General features: G+C 41.6%; 1 protein-coding gene across 1 annotated transcript in view; it reads right to left on the bottom strand.

Annotated features, from left to right (window-relative positions):
* Positions 1 to 22,229: 22,229 nt before the first annotated feature.
* nus1 (NUS1 dehydrodolichyl diphosphate synthase subunit) overlaps positions 22,230 to 23,328 on the bottom strand; it is a 33,689-nt gene continuing 32,590 nt past the window's right edge. The window contains exon 5 of the mRNA XM_059981463.1: positions 22,230 to 23,069. Coding sequence (XP_059837446.1) covers positions 22,979 to 23,069 — 91 coding nt within the window. The 3' untranslated portion in view covers positions 22,230 to 22,978. The remainder of the gene's footprint in view (positions 23,070 to 23,328) is intronic.

Here is a 23,328-nt window from a genome sequence, read left to right as displayed (position 1 = left end):
AGATCGGGGTCAGGGTCCAGTGGCATGGAGGACAAGATGACTGGGGACCCTTCACTGCTGCAGCCTTCCTCCACCTTCACTGCCATTGTGAGGCGTCATCATGTTCCTCCACCTCCACTGAGGTCTTGGTTGGATCTCTCTTTGTCTGGAACATTCCCCTTGCCACAAGTGACTCTACCAGGACCTAAGCAATGGATGGTTGAAATCCAGACAGCATCATTCTTAGGATCTCTGTAACTCATAAGGCTCTCCATCATGACAAGGTGATGGTCCTCAGAGAAGATACATGACACAGTAATCACACCTCCACGGTATTGTAATGAATGGCATTAAAAGCCCAACAGACAGATAAGAAAGAACAATTACTAGAAGTGGACAAGATAGTAAGTTTTCTTTCCAGTATACAAATTCCCTTCCCTCCCCTCCCCAACTATTCCCAACACTGACCTTTTACTTCTTCTCACCTCCCTATTACCTCCCCCTGGGTCCCATCCTCCTTCCCTTTCCCCTACGGTCCACTCTCCTCTCCTATCAGATCCTTTCTTCTACAGCACTTGACCCTTGCCACCCCCCCTAGCTTCACCTATCACCTTCCAGCTAGTTTTGTTCCCCCCACCTCACCTTTTAATTTTGGCATCTTCCCCCTTCCTTCTCAGTCCTGAAGAAGGGTCTCAGTCCAAAACATCAGCTGTCTGATCATTTCCATAGATTCTGCCCAACCTGCTAAGTTCCTCCAGCATTTTTTTGTGCGTTGCTTTGGATTTCAAACATCTGCAGAATTTCTCATGTTTATAAGATAGGAAATCGGTTCTTCCATTTGTAGTAGCAAACATATTCATATATATGTCCCCCCCCCCCCCAAGTTACTCAAACTCCAAACAAAATAGTCAACAAACAGATACTTAGCTAAGAGTGAGTGACTAGAGCACACTTTCACGATGGTTCTTCAGCACTGGCCGCGACCTCAGCGTGAAGAGCCCCTGGAGACAAAAGGGAAGAGACTGAGCCTTCTACACATGCTAATCTTGTACCCCCGAGGTGCCTGAAAGTGACACGGGTGCCGTCAACAAGGCAACCAATGGGAAAGAGCCGCTGCATACTTCAAATGGGCCAATCGAAGGCAGGCTCGATGGAAGATGGAAGAGGCTTTCGACCTTGAAGGAAGCTATCCCCCACATGACAATGTTGAACCTCTGATTTTAACAATATCTTGTGAGCCTTTTCATCTCTTGGAGCATCAATATGCTATGTGTTCTCAACCCAGACTGCCTGTAATCAAATTCAGACCCCTCACAGCAAAATGTTTTTTTACAGGCAACTAAGTGACAAGATTAATATTGTCCACCAGAGTATTTTATTCGATTGTTGGATAGCTTCATTAATTGAAAACAGAAGTTCTCATTAGCAGCATGAGAACAGGAATAAATAGGGTCCTGGTTTCAGATTGCAGATTATACAGCTGTCTGACTGGGTGTAACAACTCATCGTACATCAGTCACATCCTTCGCTCTCTCTGTTTATCCCCTAAGGCTGCTCACAGTTAATCTGCAGAACGCTAACCTGATGAAACAGAGCATACATACAGCAGAGTCTCACTAATTTGGACAGCCAGCATCTCAGGGAGCTATTGACAGGGATTTGCCATTCTCAACCCTACATTGATCAAAAAGCAAGACTCAAGAACAAACATAAGATTAGGAGCAAGAGTGCGTCGTTCAACCCCTTGTGATGCTCCACCATTCATAAGATCTGTGAACATTCTGTTCCTGAATATCTGGTTTTAAAATCAGTGAGCAATCAGCAGAAGGGTAAGCTGTAATTTTCTACCAGCTCCTCTACCTTCAACATGTTTCTGCACATCAGTAAATGCTGAGGAACTCAGCAGGACAGGCAGCATCTGAGGAGAATAAACTTTATTTTACTTTATTGGTACCAAACAATTGATACTAGAGCGTACAATCATCACAGTGATATTTGATTTTCGCTTCATGTTCCCTGGAGTACAAATCCAAGTAAATATAATAAAAATTTAAATTATAAATTATAATTAGAAAATAGAAAAGGGAAAGTAAGGTAGTGCAAGTCAGGTCCTGATATTTGGAAGGTACGTCCCAGATCCGGGTCAGGATCCGTTCAGCAGTTTTATCACAGTTGGAAAGAAGCTGTTCCCAAATCTGGCCGTACAAATCTTCATGCTCCTGAACCTTCTCCCGGAGGGTGGGTCATGTCCTTGATTATCCTGGCACCACTGCTCCGATAGCGTGCGGTGTAAAGTGAGTCCAAAGATGGAAGATTGGTTTGTGATGTGCTGGGCTATGATCTTCATGATCTTCTGCAGCTTCTTCCGGACTTGGACAGGACAACTTCCATACCAGATTGTGATGTACCCTAGAAGAATGCTTTCTACGGTGCACCTATAAAAATTAGTGAGGGTTTTAGGGGACAGGCCAAATTTCTTCAGCTTTCTCAGGAAGTAAAGGTGCTAGAGGGCCTTCTTGGCAGTGGACTCTGCTTGGTTAGACCAAGTCACATTATTTGTGATATTCACACCGAGGAACTTAAAACTTTTGACCTGTTCCACCTGCACACCACCATTGTAGATAGGATTGTGTTGTCTGCTACTCCTTCTGAAGTCAACAACCAATTCCTTTGTCTTGCTGACATTGAGGGATAGATTATTGTCTTCGCACCATGCCACCAGGTTCTTAATTTCCTCTCTGTACTCAGACTCATCATTACCCGAGATACGGCCTACAATTGTGGTGTCATCAGCAAACTTGTATATTGAGTTTGATGGAAACTTGGCTACACAATCATGGGTGTACAGAGAGTACAGCAGGGGGCTGAGTACACAGCCTTGTGGGGCACCAGTGCTCAGAGTGATTGTAGAGGAGAGCTTGTTCCCTATTTTTACAGCCTGGGTCCTGTCTGTGAGGAAGTTGAAGATGCAGCTGCAGATCTGAGTGCTAAGACCCAGGTTCCGGAGCTTAGGAATCAGTTTATCTGGAATGATGGTATTTAAGGCAGAGGTGTCGGCAATGAAAAGGAGCCTTACATATGTGTCTTTATTCTCCAGGTGTTCCAAGGAGGAATGTAGTGCCAAGAGATGGCATCTGCCATTGACCTGTTGCTCAGGTAGGTAGCAAGTCAACGTTTCATATGGAGGGGAATTAAACAGTTGCTGTTTCAGGCTGAGACCTCTCTTTGACATTTTGGGGTGAGAGCTTTTATCAAGATGTGATGAAGGGTCTTGGCCAGAAATATCAACTGTTTATTCCCTCCATAGATACTGGCTGACCTTCTGATTTACTTCAGTATTTTGTGTGTGTGTTGCTTAATATTTCCAGCATCTGCAGAATCTCTTGTGTTTATGATTGCACATCAGATCTTCTCTGGTGACATAATGGAAAAAAAATACCTTAATTTATCTAAAGGCATTTTGGAAAAGCAGTGTCTGCAGTGTTTATTGTTGAGGATAAGGTTGTATTTGTCCATAATTTCTAATGTGGAATTGTAGATAAATACTTAATTAAGCTCATGCACAATACTCCTGGCAGAATGGTTGTGCTGGTGCAAGAGAGGTATGCGAAGGTTACATGTTTCAAAGTTCAAAGGTCAGAGTTCAAAGTAAATTTATTATCAAAGCACATCTACGTACATTGCCATATACAATGCTGAGATTCATTTTCTTGTGGGAAGTCACAAGAAACACAATAGGATTGATGAAAGACCACACCCAACAGGATGGACAGTGAACAATGATTTTAAAAAACCCAACAAATTGTGCAAACATAAAAAGAAAGAGAAAAAAATTGAATAACATGAGATGCTGAGTTCTTGAAAGTGAGTGTATTTCAGTGACAAGTGAGTGAAGTTATCCCCTCTAGTTCAAAAGCCTAATGGTTGAGGAGCAATAGCTGTTATTGAACCTGGTGGTACAAGTCCTGAAGCTCCTGTAACTTCTTCCCAATGGCAGCAGGGAGATGAGAGCTTGGCCTGGATAGTAGGGGTCCTTTTGTTGGATGCTGCTTTCATGTGACAGTGCTCCATGTACATGCTCCCAATGGTGGAGAGGGCTTTACCCGAGATGGACTGAGCATTATCCACTACTTTCTGTATGCTTTTCCATACAAGGGCATTGGTGTTCCCATACTAGGCTGTAATGCAGCCAGTCACTATACTCTCCACTACATAGCGATAGAAGTTTGTCAAAGTTTTAGATGCCATGCCAAATCTCTCCAAGCTTCCAAGGAAGTAGAGATGCTGTCATGTTTTCTTCGTAATGGCACTTACATTCTGGACCCAGCACAGGTCCCCTGAAATGCTAACACTGAGGAATTCTTGACCCTCACCAACTCTGATCCCCCATGAGGATTGGCTCATGGATCTCCGGTTTCCTTCTGAAGTCAATAATCAGCTCCTCCTTGGTCTTGCTGACATTGAGTGGGAAGTTGTTCCTGTGGCACCACTTAACCAGATTTTTAATTTCTCTCCTTTATGCTGATTTGTCACCTTGATTTGGCCAATGACAATAACATCATCAGCAAACTTCAATATGGCATTGGAGCTGTGCTTAGCTTCAAAATCATAAATATAAAGCAAGCAGAGCAGGGGGCTAAGTATGCAGTCTTGTGGTGTACTTGTGCTGATAGAGATTGAGCAGAAGATGTTGTTGCCAATCTGAACTGACTGGGGTCTGCAAGTGAGGAAATTGAGGATCCAATTGCACAAGGAGATATTGAGGTCTAGACCTTGAAGCTTATTGATTAGATTTGAAGGGTTGATAGTATTGAACTGTAATGAAAGATGAGCATTCTGATGTATGCATCTTTGCTGTCCAGATGTTCCAGGCTTGAGTGAAGAGCAAATGAAATGGAATCTGCTGTTGACCTTTATTGCCAGTAGGCAAACTGGATAAGATCCAAGTCACTTCTCAGGCAGGAGTTGATATGGTTCATCGCCAACCTCTCAACATACTTTATCACAGTGGATGGAAGTACAGCTAGATGATAGACATTGAGGCAAGTTATGTGTTCTTCTTAGACACCAGTATAATCAAAATCTGCTTGAAGCAGATGGGTACCTTAGACTGCCGAAATGAGATGTTAAAGATGTTAGTGAACAGTCCAGCCAGTTGATAAGCACAAATGTTTAGTATTCGGCCGGGTATTCCATCTGGGCCGGATGCTTTCCATAGGTTTACCCTCATGAAGGATGCCCTCTTGGTGACCTCAGAGATTGAAATCACAGGAACATCAGGGGCTGTGGGAGTTCGTGAAGGTGCCTCCATGTTTTGATGGTATAAAAGGCATTGAGCTCATCTGGGAGAGAAGCCTTGTCACCTATGTCGCTAGATTTGACGTTGTAGGAGATGATAGCGTTCATGGCTTGCCATCGCTGTTGAGCACTCTTCAGTAATTCACGTTCGGTCTTTGCACATGAGATGGCTTTCCAGAGATCATAACAGGACCTCGTGTATTTAATACCTGAACAGGACCCAAATGCTCCTGATCTGGCCCTGAGCAGATTGCAAATCTCATAGTTCACCTAGAGCTTCTGGTTAGGGAAGACTGTTATGTTTTGTAACTTCAAAACATTAAACTAATCCAAATGAAGATGGGAGTCTGAAACTATGGGTCTAGTTCAAGTTCACTTTTAGCAAAGTGCATACATATTCCATGGTAGTGTGATGATGTGTTCAATTAACATAATTTTATATATAACCTATTATTAATTATTTAAACAAACAAAAATGCTTTATCAACTAATATGTATATACAAGATTACTCAAATATTATTGAAATATTAAACACACATCAGAGGCTGAATGATTTTGTGGGAACTGTTGTTATAAGGTCCGTGACAAGCATGCTGTATTTGTTCAAATTCTTTGGTGAACCTTTGAATGCAGCCCAATCTGCTGATCGGAAGCAATCCCTCAGCCACTCAGCAGCCTGCTCTGATCACCTCTTTGTTGTTCTTATCTCTGGAGGCTTGCTCTTTCGCCTCGGCCTGTATGCAGGTAGGAGGAGGGCAACTAAGTGATCAGGTTTCTTGAAATACCATCCAGGCATGGAACACTAGGCATTCCCAATTGTGGTGTAACAGTGGTGTAGTAGCAAGTAGAACATTCAGCACTTAACCATCAGATGTTCAGGAATGCAACAAGAATCTGGGTCCAAGCACCACATCGAGTTTATCGTGAAGCACAGGACCCATTTGCCTTCTCCAAATCAGCAGTCCGGTCCAACGGGTATATCGATATTTAGTTCTCTAATGGCCAGCCAACCGGTCTTTCCTGCAAATGTTCTGGAGGGTGAAGAAGGAAGACAGCATCTGGATGCTTTGTGGCATCTGCCATTCACCTCCCAAGATCTGATAGAGCCCAGGACCCAGCATTCTCTGGTCACCGACACGAAAGTCAAACCCCATTCCTCCGAATCAATGTTTGATTCACAGAGTGACAAGCAGCTTGGTGATCTCGTCCAGAAATGTCCCCGTCAAATTTTAGTTTCTCTGAAGATCTGTGTGATGCTACTAAAACTGTATGACAGTGCACTAGTGGAGCAAGAACACATACTATGGACGGACATATGTCTATAGTTTCACCTACCAAGTCGATTTGTGTTATACTTCATATATAATTCTATGTGTCTAATTTATTCATTTCAAGAGCTTTTGAGAGTCCTTGTGCACAGTGCTGAAAATGGTAATTAAACACAGTAACAACAGAAATGAGTGGCCTGTCCTGGTCCTGGGTCTGTATGTGTGGATGGAAGAAAGGAAAGACACTTGTGTTGTTGGGTCCCCTTCTCCGTCCCTTTCCCCTATTGTCCACTCTCTTCTCCTATAAGATTCTTTCTTCTCCACCCCTTTACCTTTCCCACCCATCTGGCTCACCTTCCAGCTAGCCTCCTTCCCCTCCCCCCCCATCTTTTTTTTATTCTGGTACCTTCCACCTTCCTTCTCAATCCCGAAGAAGGGTTGCAGCTCGAAACATTGACCATTTACTCTTTTCCACAGGTGCTGCCCTAACCTGCTGAGTTCCTCCAGCATCTTGTGTGTATTGCTTTGAGCTTCCAGCATCTGCAGACTTCCTCGTATTTTGTTTTGCTGTTATTGCTTTGTCACTGTGCATTGTGAGCACACTATGTTGGCTCCACAGTGTGTGACACTTGCAGGCTGCCCCCAGCACATCCTTAGCTAATGCTAGTTGTTAATGCAAATGGTCCCTGCTATAATATACATGTGATGAAGGAGCAAATCTGAATGTGAATCTAAGGCATCAGCTTTTGAAGGTGTCCTTGATGCTGGGGAGCTAGTGCCCATGAGGGAGATGGCTGTATTTGCAGCTTTCTGCTGATCTTTCCGATCCCGCAAAATGGCCCTTCTATTCAGGACAGTGAAGCAGCCAATTAGAACGCTCTCCACAGTATAGCTGTAGAAATTTGCGAGAGTCTTTGGTGACATACCAAATCCCTTCAAACTCTGAATGAAACATAGCCGCTCTTGTGACTTCTTTGTAATTGCATCATTATGTTGAGCCCAGGATAGATCTTCAGAGACATTGACTCCCAGGAACTCAAAACTACTCACTCTTTCCACCGCTGATCCTTTGTTGAGGACTGGTGTGTGTTTCCTTGGCTACCTCTTCCTGAAGTCCACCATCAACTTCTTGGTCTTACAGGCATTGAATGCAAGGCTGTTGTTGTGACACCACTCAACTAGCTGATCTATCTCACTCTTGTGTGCATCCTCATCACCAACTGCGTTCTGCTAACAATGGTTGTGTTATTGGCAAGTTTATATAATGGATGCCCTCCAGCTTTGTCCAGCCACAAAGTCCCAGGTGTAGAGAAAGTAGAACAGTGGGATAAACACGCATCCTTGAACTGTGCCAGTGTTGACCGTCAGCAAGGAGGAGATGTTATTTCTGTCCCGCGCTGACCGTGGTCTCTCAAAGATGAGGCCAAGATCTAGTTGCATAGGGAGGTACAGCAGCCCAGGTTTTGGAGCCTGTTGATGAGAACTGAGGGTATAATTGTGTTTAACATTGAGCTGCACTGAGTATTGCTATTGTCCAGGTGATCCAACACTAAGCGTCCGCTGTAGACCGATTATGACGATAGGCAAATTGCAGTGGGTCCAGGTGCTTGCTTTGGCCTAAGTTGATCCTGGCCATGACCAACCTCTCAAAGCATTTCATCACAGTAGATGTGAGTATAGAGTCCTTTAGTACAGGGACGATGGTGACTGATTTGAAGCACATGGGAACAACATGGATGAGTGAAGTGTTGAAGATGTCAGTGAGCTGGTGTACACACTCCCTGAGATGTTGTCTGGCCTGGCCACCTCAGAGGGGTTGACTATCTGCAGAACCCTTCTCACATCTCCTGCTGTTTCAGCCATCGGCTGATTACCACGGAGCAGGAGGGTTAGCTTTTGTGGCTGGCATTGTGTTACATGTCTTGAAATGTACATTAGGGTGCCAGGGTAGTGTAGCAGTTAGTACGGCGCTGTTACAGCCCAGGTTATCGGAGTTTGGAGTTCAGCCCTGGGGTCCTCTGTAAGGGGTTTCTACATCCACCCCTTGGAATGCATGGATTTTCTCCAGGAGTTCTGCCTTTCTCCTACATTCCAAAGACACACAGGTTAGTAGTTTAATTGGTCGTTGTAATTAGACTAGGGTTAAAAATTGGGGGTTGCTAGCAGTGCAGCTTGAAGGGCCAGAAGGGCCTAGTCCACACTGTATCTCTAAATAATTTTTTTTAAGTTGCTTAGAGCATCAGGCAGGGAGACATTACTAGGACAATCAAAGCTGTTTTTCCTTGCGCAGTCAGTAATGCGTTTGATGCCCAGCTACATACGCCATGGATTGTTATTGGACAGGTGTTACTGAATTTTTTCTGCAACGGTGGCCTTTGCCCTCTTGCTGCCTAAGTTGAGGATTCTCTTGGCTGCCCCAAGAGCTGTTCAGTCTCCAGACCTGAAGGCAGTGTTCTTGGCTTTGAGTAGAGAGGACACGTTTCACACAGAGAGTGGTGGGTGCACGGAATGTTCTGCCAGCGGCAGCGGTGAAAGTGATACAATCGGGTCTTATAAAAGCCTCTTAGATGGGTACATGGAGCTTAGAAAAGTAGAGGGCTAAGCTCTAGGGAAATTCTAGGCAGTGTCTAGAGTAGGTTACATGGTTGGCACAACATTGTGGGCCGAAGGGCCTGTAATGTGAATTTCTATGTTCTATATTCTATGTCTGCATTCAGCCAGGGCTTCTAGTTGGGCTATGAGATGACAGGTCTTGAGTTATACTTACAGATGGAGCCAGTGAAAGATGAGCCAGTGAAATATTCCTTGACGCCTGTGCCTTCTCTGTTTCTGGCAGCTTCCTTGAACATTTGCCAATTAGTCTGCTTGAAACAGTTCTGAAGCCTAGAGATTGCCTCATTAGGACCAGTGATGATCCTCGTCACCGGTTTCTCCATTTTCAGCTGCAGTGGGTATGCTGGGATTAACATTATGGCGATGTGGTCGGGGGCTCAAGGTGAGGACGTACGGTAGCTTTGTAAGTACTGCATTTGATTGTACAACCATGGCACAGTCTGTTCTCCTAGTGGCCATGATGACGTGTAGACACAATATTCAGCAGGTTTACTTGATTAAAATCTCTGCAATTAAAGAAGAGACTCTCTGCATATTTGCTTTACAGAGAGCTGACGGTACGCTGAAGTTCTCCCAGTGCTCACGCTTGGGAAGGTGTGGACAACAATGATGAACACAACTGCAAACTCACTAAGCAGATAATGTGGCCAACATTTACTTGTAATTTGTTCAATTGCCCCAGAACAGTAACTGCTAACTACAGATGTATTTGTGCACCGACTTTTATTAACGTACACACCTCCTTTGGATTTCCCCAGCAGGGAAATTCTGTCTGCACAGAACAGAGATTCTTGTGATCACAAGATCTCATTGAACGTTGGTATTCTGCAAGTTCAATTCATTTGTTTATTGGTGAATGGTGGGGGAACTGCTTGGCTACGGTGCAGCCTGTTCACAGCCCCCCGGGGAGACACCGGAGTCAGCACTGCCCCCAGTGTACACTTGGCCGAAGACAAGCTGTATTGTGCTCAACTGCAGAGTGCTGCAACATTTATGGACTCAGGGACACAGGCTATCACTTTTTGAGTGACTGCATTTTACTGATATATGTTCCAGTTTAAGACAGTGCTGATGACCCTCAGCCACTTCTTTCTGGAAGTTAAGGAAAGAAAGAAAGCAAATAAATACTTTGTTAACTATACTTTATTCTGGCAAGCAATCATCACAAGAAATAATCCGTAACTTCCCTTTGGACTTGGAGGCAATTCAATGTGTCAGAACTGAGGCAAGACGGCTCTGTCTCTGGGAAGGTGGAAAAGCGTGAAAGGCCGAATCGAGCTGTGGGGTCCAGGCCCCAGAGCGTGTCGATGCTGCTGAATACAATGTTCAGGTGGAGATTTACAGGCCGAATCGAGGCAGCGAAGTTTGGTGCATCCAAGCAGCAGGGCCCATTGTTCAAACGGAGGTTTGCAGGTTGAATCAAGGCGGTGAAGTCCAGCATTTCCAAGCAGAAGAGCCTATCGCTCGGAAGAGAGTTATGTACCTGGCCGGACTGAAAGGGTCTGGGTGAAGGACAAGTTGGGGTCGCTTCTCCATGGCTCCATGGGGCTCTCTTGCAGATTTCAGCTCAGAAACACTATTTGCTTGTTGTTGTTGGTTGCATGATATTTTTCTTTCATTGCACTTTGGGCCTCAGCTGGTCCCTGAACACCAGTTCCATAGCAAAGAATGCCCGGCAGTGTCTCAACTTTCCGCGAAGGCTGAGGAAAGTTCATCTCCCACCCCCCATCCTCATCACATCCTACAGGGGTTGTATTGAGAACATCCTGAGCAGCTGCATCACTGCCTGGTTCGGAAATTGCACCATCTCAGATCGTAAGACCCTGCAGCAGATAGTGAGGTCAGCTGAGAAGATCATCATGGTCTCTCCTCCCGCCATTACAGACATTTACACTACACACTGCATCCGCAAAGCAAACAGCATTATGAAGGACCCCATGCACCCCTCATACAATCTCTTCTCCCTCCTGCCATCTGGGAAAAGGCACCAAAGCATTCGGGCTCTCGCGACCAGACTATGTAACAGTTTCTCCCCCCAAGCCATCAGGCTCCTCAATACCCAGAGTCTGAACTGACACCAACTTACTGCCCTCTACTATGTCTATTGACTTGTTTATTATTTATTGTAATTCTTGCACTGTTTTGTGCACTTTATGCAGTCCTGGGTAAGTCTGTAGTCTAGTATAGTTTTTACGTAGTTCAGTGTAGTTTTTGTACTATTTCATGTAGCACCATGGTCCTGAAAAACATTTGTCTCGATTTTACTGTTTACTGTGCCAGCAGTTATGGTCGAAATATATATGTGTGTGTGTGTGTGCGTATATAGATACATACACAGTATGGGTTCTTCTTTCGGGTTTCTTTGTTTCTTGGCTACCTATTAGAAGAAGAATCTCAAGTTATATAATGTATACATATTTAGAGAGTAAATGTTATTTGAAACTTTGAAGCTTCTGTGCTGGCTATCTTATATGTGATATATGTGCTTTGTCCTGTGTATGACTGTTGGTACCGTGTTTTGTATCTGGGCCCTGGAGTAATGCTGCTAAGTCTGGTTGTATTCATGTGTGGTTGAATGACAAGTTAACTTGAACTTGAGTCATCCCATTGAATTGGAATGCTGAGTCCGGCATGTTGTTGTTTAGCCACATTTCAGTGAAAACCAGAAGGCAGAAGTTTCCCATCTCACTCATGTGTTTGTTCTCGGTCTCAATGAGTTTTATTTTCTAGTACTAGTTTTAGATTTATTCTTCCCTTGCTCAGACTGAATGTAAAATTCATCATATTATGATGATTGGAGGCTTCACTGCTGGTCAATAATTAATCCTATCCCTGGCACAATTCCAAGTTTGGTATCATATGTCCTTGGGTTGGCCGTTTTCAGAAATTATCTCATAAAAAGCAAATTCAACTCATCATTTAGGCTATCTTTGTCCTTCTCATTTTCCCATTCCAAATGTAGATTAAAATCGCTCATGATTATCACTGTATCTTTCTGATAAGCTCCCATTGTTTCTATCCTTATACTCTATCCTGTCAGTTGGTTATTCTGAAAGGCCAGAGTACCATATTTGTAAACCACTTCTTGTCATTGTTATTCTGTATCTCAATCCAAACCTTTTCAACAACCTGATTCTCCCTGTTCCTCTCTTTCTCCCCCTCTCTGTCCCTATCCCTACCCTCACCCTCTGTCTCTTCCTTTCTCTCCCTCACTATCTCTCCCTCTCCCCCTCTGTCAACGTCTCCCCCCTCGCTGTTTCTCTTGCTCCCCCTCTCCCTCTCACTCTACCTCTCTCTCCCTCTCCCTCTCTTAATGATAAGGCTATCATTATACAACACTTTCAACCTCATTACATGATTGGAAACAGTCCATAGAAATTAAGTGGAATTACATTTGGTAAAGCAACTGAGGACTTTTGTTTTGGGATGCAACTATCACCATCAACTAGCAAGAAGAGCCAGTGGATGTAATGTATTTGGATATCTAAAAAAAAGCATTCGATCTGGTGTCATTTCAGAATCGATAATATAAAACTAAACCTTGTGGGTTTAGTATGGATTGGGGATAGACTTGGAAGGAGGGCTGAAAACACATGATTCCTTTCTACACTTTAAATAGATTTGATTGTTGACACTTACACTGCATAGCAATATTGTTTGGTTACCTGCTGCACAGATTGTTTACCTAATTTCTTCTGCATTGATTATTAAATTATTCATCAAAATACTCTTCATCAGATCAGCTCCACTGTTTCCCTTGTACCATTAATCAGTGGCTTGGCTGTGCTCCGTCACTATTCTTCTCAAATTAATTAATATGCTAATATTTCTCATTGGTTACTTCAATGGGGCAGCCATTTTAAAGAGCCTGATGATATCAGTAAAATCAAATGATAAACAGTTTATTTCATAAAGCCCAAAGTATTAAATTAACACAAATATCCATTGATTTGTATAAATTTCTTTGCATAATTTAAATGGATTACCAGATCTGCAATCTTTTGTTGATGGTGGTATGATTTAATAATCTTGACTGTGTAATTAAACTATTAAAATATTTGCAAGTGAACACCTCCTGAAATACTTATACAGGACTTAATAAAATTTTGAAAATCCAGAAACAGGTGCTGAAAACCTGAAATAATGCATCCAGTGCTGGAAACGAACGAGGGGGGCATCTGTGACAAGAGGATCAGAATTGAGGTTTCAGGTTGATGATGACTTTTGATCAGAACTAGTGTGATGGCATTGGGTTTGCTGACTGTGAAGTCCTAAATGCAAGCAAAGAACTTCAGACCTCTCAGGTATAAATAGGCACGAGTACTTTCACTAAAGATTCTTGATTGTCAGGGTATGAAGGGATACAGGGAGAAGGCCTGAGAGGGAAATTGGATATATGCCATGATGAAATGGTAGATGAAATGGGTCAAATGGCCCAATTCTGCTCCTATATCTTATAGTCCAAAGGGAGGTTATAATGTAATTACTCAATCTTTAAAGGCTAGTTCGCTTCCCCGTGTACTTTCTACAGCAAGTAAACTGTGTCTCTCCTGCACACTTTATTGTCTCCCTTTCTTTACAGCTTCTTAGTTAGGAACAGTAGAGAAAGCAGGCAAGGTGTGTTTGCCCCTCAGTTCAATAATATGCAGCATGCCGATGTAACCAATGGTAAACCCAGGGGTGGAACAGTAGGCCAGATTGCAGTTGGTTCTCCGAGTAATTGCCTGCCACAACGTGGGAAGACTCGTCTCCCTAATGACCACAACTGCGAGAAGAGCATCCAGCTACAACTTCTAACACTCTGCACAAAGGAGTTGGTTGGAACTGGATAAACTCCAGATCATTTGGGAGGGGGGTGATGGATAGGACATAGAGGTAGTTACACCCATGGTGCAAGACACAGGAAACCGAGTGACAGTCAGGGACGGGAAAGGGGTTAAGCAGCCAGTGCAGAAAGTCACAGTGGTTAGGTCTCTGGTACTTTGTCTGACTCAGCAAGGGAGAGTGGAGGAGAGCTGTGGTGATAGGAGATTCCTCAGTTAGAGGAATAGAAAGGACAAGAATGAGAGTCCGGATAGTATGTTGCCTGCCCAGGATATCTCAGATCAAGCCCTTAACAGTTTTCAGTGGGAGGGTGAACAGCCTGAGGCCTTGCTCCATGTAAGTATCAATGACATAGGTAGGACAAGTGATGAGGTTTGGCAAAGAGAGTTCAGGTGCTCAGTTAAAGGGGAGGACCTCCAGGGTTGTGATCTCAAGACTGCAAACTATGCAATGTGCTAGTGAAGCCAAAAATAGGAGGACTGTACAATTTAACATTTGGCTAAGGAGTTAGTATTGGAGGGAAGGCATATGATTTTTGTAGCATTGCACCCTCTTCCAGAGAAGGTGGGACCAATACAGAAGAGATATTTTGCATCTGAAATGCAAGGGGGCTAATATCCTTGTGGGAAGGTTTGCTCGTGATGCATGGGGTTTAAACTAAGGTTGGGAACAAGAGTGCCAGAGCAGACAGTGGAGAAGTTGTGGAGGCATTGTTTCTAAGACCTCAGACAAAGTCTGGAATCAAAAGGATGAGCATTGTGTGACTCCATATATTTCAATGAAAGAAGTATCATAGGAAAGCCAGATGAGCTCAGGGCATGGAATTATGATGTTGTAGCCATTACAGCTGGACTTTTCTATGACTTTATTACTCTATAACCTCATGACTGAGCTGATAATAAAAATGGAAAATTTTCACAGGATCTAAACCAGGAGTTAAAAAAGCAATCTTTGCAACTAATATTTTAAACATTTTATGACACATAATAAAGGTTGGAAAATGGGAGAAGTTAGGTAGAAGTTGAAGTTTACACAATCTCTAAAAAAGAACTCAACTGGATCCTCAACTTTCTCATCAGGAGACCACAGTCTGTAAAGATCAGAAATAATATCCCCGCCTTGCTGATTATCAACACTGGCGCACCTCAAGAACGTGTGCTTAGCCCACTGATCTACTCCCACTCCACATGCGTTTTGCTGCCACATGCAGCCCAAATTCTATCTATGCTGATGACACAACTATTCTTGGCAGCATTTCAGATGGTGACGAGAAGGTACACAGGCACAAGGTATATCAGCTGATTGTGTGGTGTCACAGTGACAAGGTTACAATGAACATCAGTAATATCAAAGAATTGATTATGAACTTAAGAAAAGGCAATACAAGGGAACACACACTGGTCCTCATCGAGGGATCAGAAGTGGAAAGAGTGAGCAGTTTCAAGTTCCTGGTTGTCAACATCTCTGAGGATCTAAACATATCTCTGCAGTCACAAAGAAAGCATGACAGCAGTTTATTTCAATTTGGAGTTTGAGGAGATTTGGTATGTCATCTAAAATACTCAGAAATTTGTACAGAAGAATTGTGCAGAACTTCTTAACTTGTTGCATCAACACCTGGTATGGGGAAAGGGGGCACTGCACAAGATTGAAAAAGGCTGCAGGAAGTCAGCTCCATCATGGGCACTAGCCTCCCCAGCATCCAGGACATCTTCAAGGAGCAATGCTTCAAAAAGGTGGCATTCATCATTTAGAACCGCCATCGCCTAGGGCATGCCTTGTTTTCTGTGCTGCCATCGGGAAGGAGGTACAGGAGCCTGAAGACACACACTCATAAGTTCAGCAATAATTTCTTCCCCTCTGTCATCAGGTTTCTGAATGGACAGTGAACCCATGTCACCTCTCACTAGTTTTTACTGTAATTTAGTTTTTATTATTATGAATTGCAATGTACTGCTGCTGCAGAACAACAAATTTTACATTTGTCAGTGATAGTAAACTTGTTTCTGATGTTGAAAAGTCTTAATCTAAAAGCCACTATGTTGTGGCGTATTTATCTGAGGGAATTACTACCCACATGTGTACAGTCAGTGTAAGCCTGAGGTTCAGCCAGCATATGTTTAGGGGAAGACAGCCTCTGGCCCAGCCAGAGAAATGTCATTTGTGTGGATGCTGCGTGACATTTTGCCCAGTTACAAATCCGTACCGCAAGATATCAGACAGTACACTGTATCCAATTAAATGACTAATCTTTATAAATCTGAATCTAACCATAGGATTAAAATATAAAGAAAAAGAGCCCATTATAATGAAACAGTCTACTGTTGGAGCATGTTGGAGCTCACAAATTCGTCCAGTCGTTCCCCGTCAACCTCCTCCGAGTGTCGCTGACCTTCAGACCCTCCCTCCCAGTCCACTCAATCCGCCGGTCTACCAACTCTCTCCACTCGCGTCTTCCCTCTTCATCTCTCACCGACAAAAGACCATGAAATCCCTGCTCCCAGACCCACAAGAAAGAACAACATGCTTCTCATTGGCTAGCATACATTCCAAAGCCCCCGTTATTTCTAGTCATAAACCAAACATTGCTGCTACAGAGAAACCCCTACCTTAGCAGTGAAACAGTACAGAGGACATTACGTTAGCAGTGAAACCTTACAGCGCGTTACATCAGCTTTATTTTAAAAGCAGATCTTTAAAATTGTGTCATTTGAAGTTGTCACAAGATCACTGTTTTCTGGAAGTTATACCGGAGAATGAAGCAATTCCTGAAACATTAGGAGGTTATTGTGTGTGACACTGTATCGGTTCCCGTCTGTTCCCCAGTCCTCACAGTCTGGGTCATTGTGGCTGGTAGATATTGCAGCAATCTAACACTCAGTAGATGTTTATGCTCTATTTTATATAATTGTTTCAGCATTTACAAACTTTGGATGCCCAGAAATCTATGGCTTGTCTCTTCTCCCATATAACCAATTTAATCAAGCTAGAAGGATTTTGCGTAGCTAGTGCAGACAATTAGAAAAGATGGAAAACAAAGAATTCTGCTTGAAAGTTTCATATCTATTTCTTTGAAACTGAGGAGGCCACTTGCCCCATCAAATACCCATCTGCACCAGGATTCACCAGTGTAACTGGACCCGCTGGTTATTACAACATTGTACCAAGATCATGTAACAACACAGCATTTTGGGATGTGGGAGGAAATCTGTGTGGTCACAAAAGAACGTGTAAACTCCAGCACATCAGGGTGCCCCACGTCACTGCGCCTCCCAGGTCATTTTAGCCAACTGGAGGCTTTAATAATCAGGTGGTAGCGTGGAGATACATCTCTCTGCCGAAGGAGGTGTAAAATGCTCCCTCCCTTCGCTAGTCTGCAGATCACCCTCGGGCAAGGTGTAGCATTTGCTTAGCTCCCCGTTCAGGGTCACATGAAGCCACGGGAGCTGGTGGTGGATAGTCGTATGAACAGTATATATGTACTTTGATATTAAATTTACTTTGAACTTCGAGCTTTTTGAATTTTTTTAGCACTGGAACAGAAATTATCCATTCAATATTTGCCAAGTTGACATGATTCCATGTTTGCATTTAGTTTTTCTTCGAACAAATGCGCGTAATCTCTTGAAATACCCCAGGTCTGCTACCTGCTCATTTAAATCCTCAGCTGTTTGATCAGCTGTTCAGCAATGATTTGGAGTAGCAGCAAATATGTGTGGTATCTTTCCGGTGCATGGTCAAGTCCAATCCCATCATATCATTCCACAGTTTTTCAAGATCACAGACTTAAATTGGTGATTATTGGCAGATCGTATAACTGCTGGTTACTTAGGACTAATCCCCTATTAAAATTGCATCACCTTGCTCATACTGGGCATGAACAGTTTATGACATGGTTGCTTGATCGACTAATTTTATTGTATTTTGAGATACTGTACAGTAACAGGCTCTCCCAGTCCAATGAACCTGCACCACCCAGTTACACCTATATGACCCATATTAATCTACAAACCGTTACAGTATGTCTTTGGAATGTAGGATTGCTCAGCTGTGTATCAGACAGATAAGCTGTAAAGAATGACATGATCAAGAGCCATGTTGGATTAGGGTCTAGATCAGGAGTCCACGGACCTCTCGGTTAATAAGGCTTCATGGCATTAAAAAAAAAGTTGGGAAATTCTTATGTAAATTGTTTTTTCTTGTAGTTTAACTTTTATTATGCTTGATACATATTTATATAAGCACCTGTTTGTAAATGTTCCGTGGATTTTCAGTAGTTTGTAGTATAACTGGTTCAATACGCCTGTAGTTTCCTATCTGTGAGCTTGAGGTGCCATCTCGATGAAAACTGTCCTTGCTCTCTCATAGGCTGTTCTTACCAGAGATACCCTTGCCTGTCCAGCCTGAACCGGATTTCATTACAAAAGCCTCAAAGCAGGTTCGTTATTAAGAGTGAGTTGGTTCCAGGAAGTTACCTGCTGCTACGCTACTATAGATCTCGTGAGAAAGTGTAACATTGTAATAGTGTAACACACACAAAATGCTGGTGGAACACAGCAGGCCAGGCAGCATCTATAAGGAGAAGCACTGTCGACGTTTCAGGCCAAGACCCTTTGTCAGGACTCCTGATGCTGCCTGACCTGCTGTGTTTCACCAGAATTTTGTGTGTGTTGCTTGAATTTCCAGCATCTACGGATTTCCTCACATTTGCCATTGTAATAGTGTAATCTATTGCAAAAATTGTATACATTGGTGGCATTCATCTATTCACACTGATGGATGCAGATATGCAACCAAGTGAAACTATAGGTTGATACCAAAAGTAAAATAAGCAGAAAATAGCTATTTTAATTTAAATTAGATAAATAGGTATAAAATATGGAAATCCTGATCCTGATCAACTGTTTACAAAATATTTTCTTTTGAACAGTTATGTCCAATCATAGCAAGGTAACAGGATTTTCCAAAACAAAATGAACAGAGATCCCTGGCAGCCCACTACAACAGTGAACTATGACAGTTCAGAACCAGGTTGCTGTCAATAGAGAGATATTACAGATTAATTTTGATGGGGGAAAACTGTAAAATCCAATGAAGTTAAAGTTTAATCAAATACCCTAATGTTGAGATACTAAGAACTACCAAAATGAAAAACATTTTGTAAGTCCAAGTACATTAAACATTTAAAGCTACCAGGCAGGTATAACAATCAATCAAAAAAAAAACTTAATGGAATATTGGCCTTTATTTCAAGGGGTTTGATTACAAAGATGGAGTTGTGCTTCAGTTGCATTGAGAACCCATCGGGAATACCACTCAGCAAGCACCATACTTCAGAAAGAATACGATGGCCTTTGTCTAGGTGCAGCACAGATCATTTAGCACCAAAGATCACCTTGAATAAAATCTGTTAACATGAGACAAAGTCATGCTGGCATCTCTGCATATTGCCTTCAGTGTAATTTTATATCTTTAATGAAGGAGACCAAATACCAAGATGATATATAGGTCTTTGGAAAGAAAACTGACAAGTTAACTCACAGTAAATAAAGGAGATAAAGGGAAACAGAAGATGTTAACAAATTGGTACCACCACTAGCTGCTTATTTTCTTGTGCACATGAAACATCTTTGAGAGGAACAAGTAAAACTTGGGTGAAATGTCTGACAGCCAAGAGATTTGACCAGCTTTTAGTAAAATGATGCTGGTAAATTCAATATATAGTTTGAGGTCATCTCCTGATCATTGATTGATTTTCATTGATACTGGCTCTTCCAGATTCTTTAAAGCAAATTGAAATTTATCAAATTACATTTGCGCTGGAGATCCATTCTTTGGATTAGTTCAAACTAATGTGTTACTACAACCATACCATCAAACACATAGTTGGGAGGGCAGTAACACAGCTATTCTCAAATACTGATTACCTCAGGCTTAGTCGCATTGTATTTATTGTTTGATAAATGGTATTGTGATCCACATAAGATTTTAGGCATCAGCAGTACACATCTTTTTTTTTCTACCCAACACACCTTAGTGTTGGACTCTTTCAATGGGTTGTAGGGCAGAAGTTGTATACAAAATACTTGTACAAATTTTGTCTCAAGGGCAGGACTACTGATCTGAAGTTACCCATGATAATAACTTACTCATTCAAATTTAAGATAAAACACAAATCTGGAATAAAAATCTAATATCAGTAATGATGACCATGTATCTGTTGGATTCTTGTTAAAAACAAAACCGCTTCTCTTACTGAATTTGCTTCCCTTAATAAGCCAGTCCTTTTTATTTAATTATTTGCTTTCGTTTCATTTCACTACATCGCTCCCCACCACTCTTAGATGTCTAAAAATAGTCCAGCAAGGCAAGAAAAAAAGTTCAAGGAATAATACAAGAATGACAAATGCTGGGCTTCAACACCTAACAATGAATTAAAAAGGCACATTAAGTATATTGTTGTCATGTATTCATAGATTTAGAACATTTATAAGCTGTTGTTCATATACTGCCTACCAGAACTTTTTTTATCATCTATACCACAGTATATTTTACTAATAACAAATTTCAAGTGTTTTTGTTACATCTATTAAGTTTTATATATTCTGTGTAAATAGTAAAATTAACACCTTGAATAAACAGAAATATGTGCCATCAATATCCAGTTTTGGGAGAGAAATGTTCAGTCATTCATACATACATTCAGTGGACATTTTCATCTGGATTTCAGTGTAATTGGCACTGTTTACATGAGTTAGTGAACTTCCCAAAATTTAAAGTAGTTATGAAATAAACCATATGACACTAAATTATTGCATGACAGAATAGAGAAAGTTAATTTGTGGTATTAAAGGAAATGTCTTTGAAAGTATATAAGCTATAGATAGAAATAGAAATCAAAATGAAACCATCCTTTCATCAGTACACATGGAAACTCTGACAGGATTTTCAACTAAGGCTGAAAGTGCTATTATTGTGTTTTTGAGTTAGCAGCCTTTAACCTTCCTTAAGCAAAATTTTGAGATCGAGGTATTTAAAATTTTGAGAGGGATAGATAGAGTTGACGTGAACAGGCTGTTTCCATTGAGAGTAGGGGAGATTCAAACTAGAGGACATGATTTGAGAGTTAGGGGGCAGAAGTTTAAGGGAAACACGAGGGGGTATTTCTTTACTCAAAGAGTGATAGCTGTGTGGAATGAGCTTCCTGTAGAAGTAGTAGAGGCCAGTTCAGTTGTGTCATTTAAGGTAAAATTGGATAGGTATATGGATAGGAAAGGAGTGGAGGGTTATGGGCTGAGTGCGGGTAGGTGGGACTAGGTGAGATTAAGGGTTCGGCACGGACTAGGAGGGCCAAGATGGCCTGTTTCCGTGCTGTGATTGTTATATGGTTATATGGTTAAAGTGGATTATCACTTTATGCCAGTTATCTCTGCCTTCTGACTTGCATCAGTGATGGACCCTCTTTAGGTGTGATTTGGCAATGCTATTTCTTATAAACTTAAATCATTTTTATTCAACAATTTTTGAAACAAAAATATTATATGCATTTGTTCATAGTTCTATTTAATCCTTGTTCCATGGTATCAACAGGAATAGAACTATTTCCCAAAATTGTTACACTTCCAATTAGTCCCTTAACTCTCAATTATGGCCTCAGTTCTCCTAATATTAAGGACGGATGTGCAACAGACAAAAGGACGTATATACATCACTGGATTCCTGTGCTCTTCTTCCCCATGATGGTAAAGTTTACAAATGTTGGATCGGAATACCGGCTCCTTTGAGGAGCCACAAGGATGCGGGCTTCCCTTTTCCACACTGGTCTAAAGCCATATTTCTATTTGTAAAGCAGCAATGGCATTACAACACTCGTACAACAACAGAAAAACACTGCAAAACTATGACTCTGCATTGTTCAGTCAAAGGTATCATGATAAACTACAAGTTTATATATCAGTGCATCCACTTCAAGAAATTGTGTTTGGACTTCAAATTATTTAGGATTTTAAAACTTTACCAAAAGCTGAATATTTTATCTCCCAGTATATAAAAAAATAAAACTGAGGCAGTTGCAATCCATGCAGTGGATCACATACCCAGTGAGCTTCACTTTTGAAGTTTGTTCTTTCATGTTTTTCTTAGGTATTCATTTTTATATAAAGTATTTGGCATTTAAACAGATCACATCACCCAACACTATCTGTTGATACATCTGTCCCAAAACGATTGCGAACAGCAAAATAAAATCAAATTTAAAATCGTGCTTTAATAGCAACAATATTTAAGGGTAATTTTTGCCCTGGCTTGATTTCATCCTGCATTTAATACCAAATTAGTATCAGTCTACAAAACATCTGTATGAACATCAACTAGTTCATGATTTCTCCGTTGCACCACAGAACACAAGTACAAACTACATAATGATACAACAGATAGTGCAATCTCTGACTTTGAAATACTCAGTTGCTATACAAGTACTATTAAAGCATGAGGGAAAAGATAGGGTGGTGTGGGGACACTGCTTTCAAAACAAACTAGAGAGCACCAGAGGTCACATTCTGTTGAAGGCTAACTAAAATTGATCAAAACTCAACATATTGCATTAAAATGTTATTTTAAAATAGGAATACGATCATTTTATACATTTATTATACACTCAATTAGTGCAAGGCATTGTAGATACATTATTCATCCATATCATCCGAAGAAGAGTCTAATGATAATCCTTTGAATGCAACTTCATTTTTATATAAAAAGGTCCCATTTGAGAAAAGCCTGAATTATTGTCGAACATAACCTTGCTCATTTTTCTTTAAATAATAGATTGACCCTCACAGACACTTACACAACTAAGAATTGGACAAAGAAAACATATTCTTATCCTCAGCTGCTAAAGGACACTGAACTGGGCTTCCATAGTTCACAGGTGCTTGTAAACATTGTATACTTTGGGTCCCTTTGACTGAAGCCTGAAAATGATTCCGTATTGACTCGGTCATTTTCCCATACGCTGTTCACAGGCTGCAAACTGCTGGAGGGCAGAGAAAAATCTTTCATAACTTAAGTTGATGTGCGAAGGCAATGATCTACAAGGGAGAAAAGGGGGAAGAAAAGAACAATTTTGTTTTTACAAGCAAAGCATTAATAGAATTCAATGCAGTACAATTCCTTAAATACATAACGTACTCACAGCAAGCTGCAACATGAGTGATTTTGACTTATGTGTGACTCTCTGCTGCAGCCTGCCTGTGATTGGTTAGAACCAATCTCATTTAAACTACACCAGTAGACTACAATGTCCCCAACAGGTAAATTAAAGTATGTAGATGTTACCATAGACTATCT

The sequence above is a fragment of the Hypanus sabinus genome, chromosome 10, assembly GCF_030144855.1.
Source record: "Hypanus sabinus isolate sHypSab1 chromosome 10, sHypSab1.hap1, whole genome shotgun sequence".
NCBI classification, from domain to species: Eukaryota; Metazoa; Chordata; class Chondrichthyes; order Myliobatiformes; family Dasyatidae; genus Hypanus; species Hypanus sabinus.
Note: the sequence above shows the minus strand (reverse complement) of the source record. Positions and strands in the feature narration are given on the sequence as shown.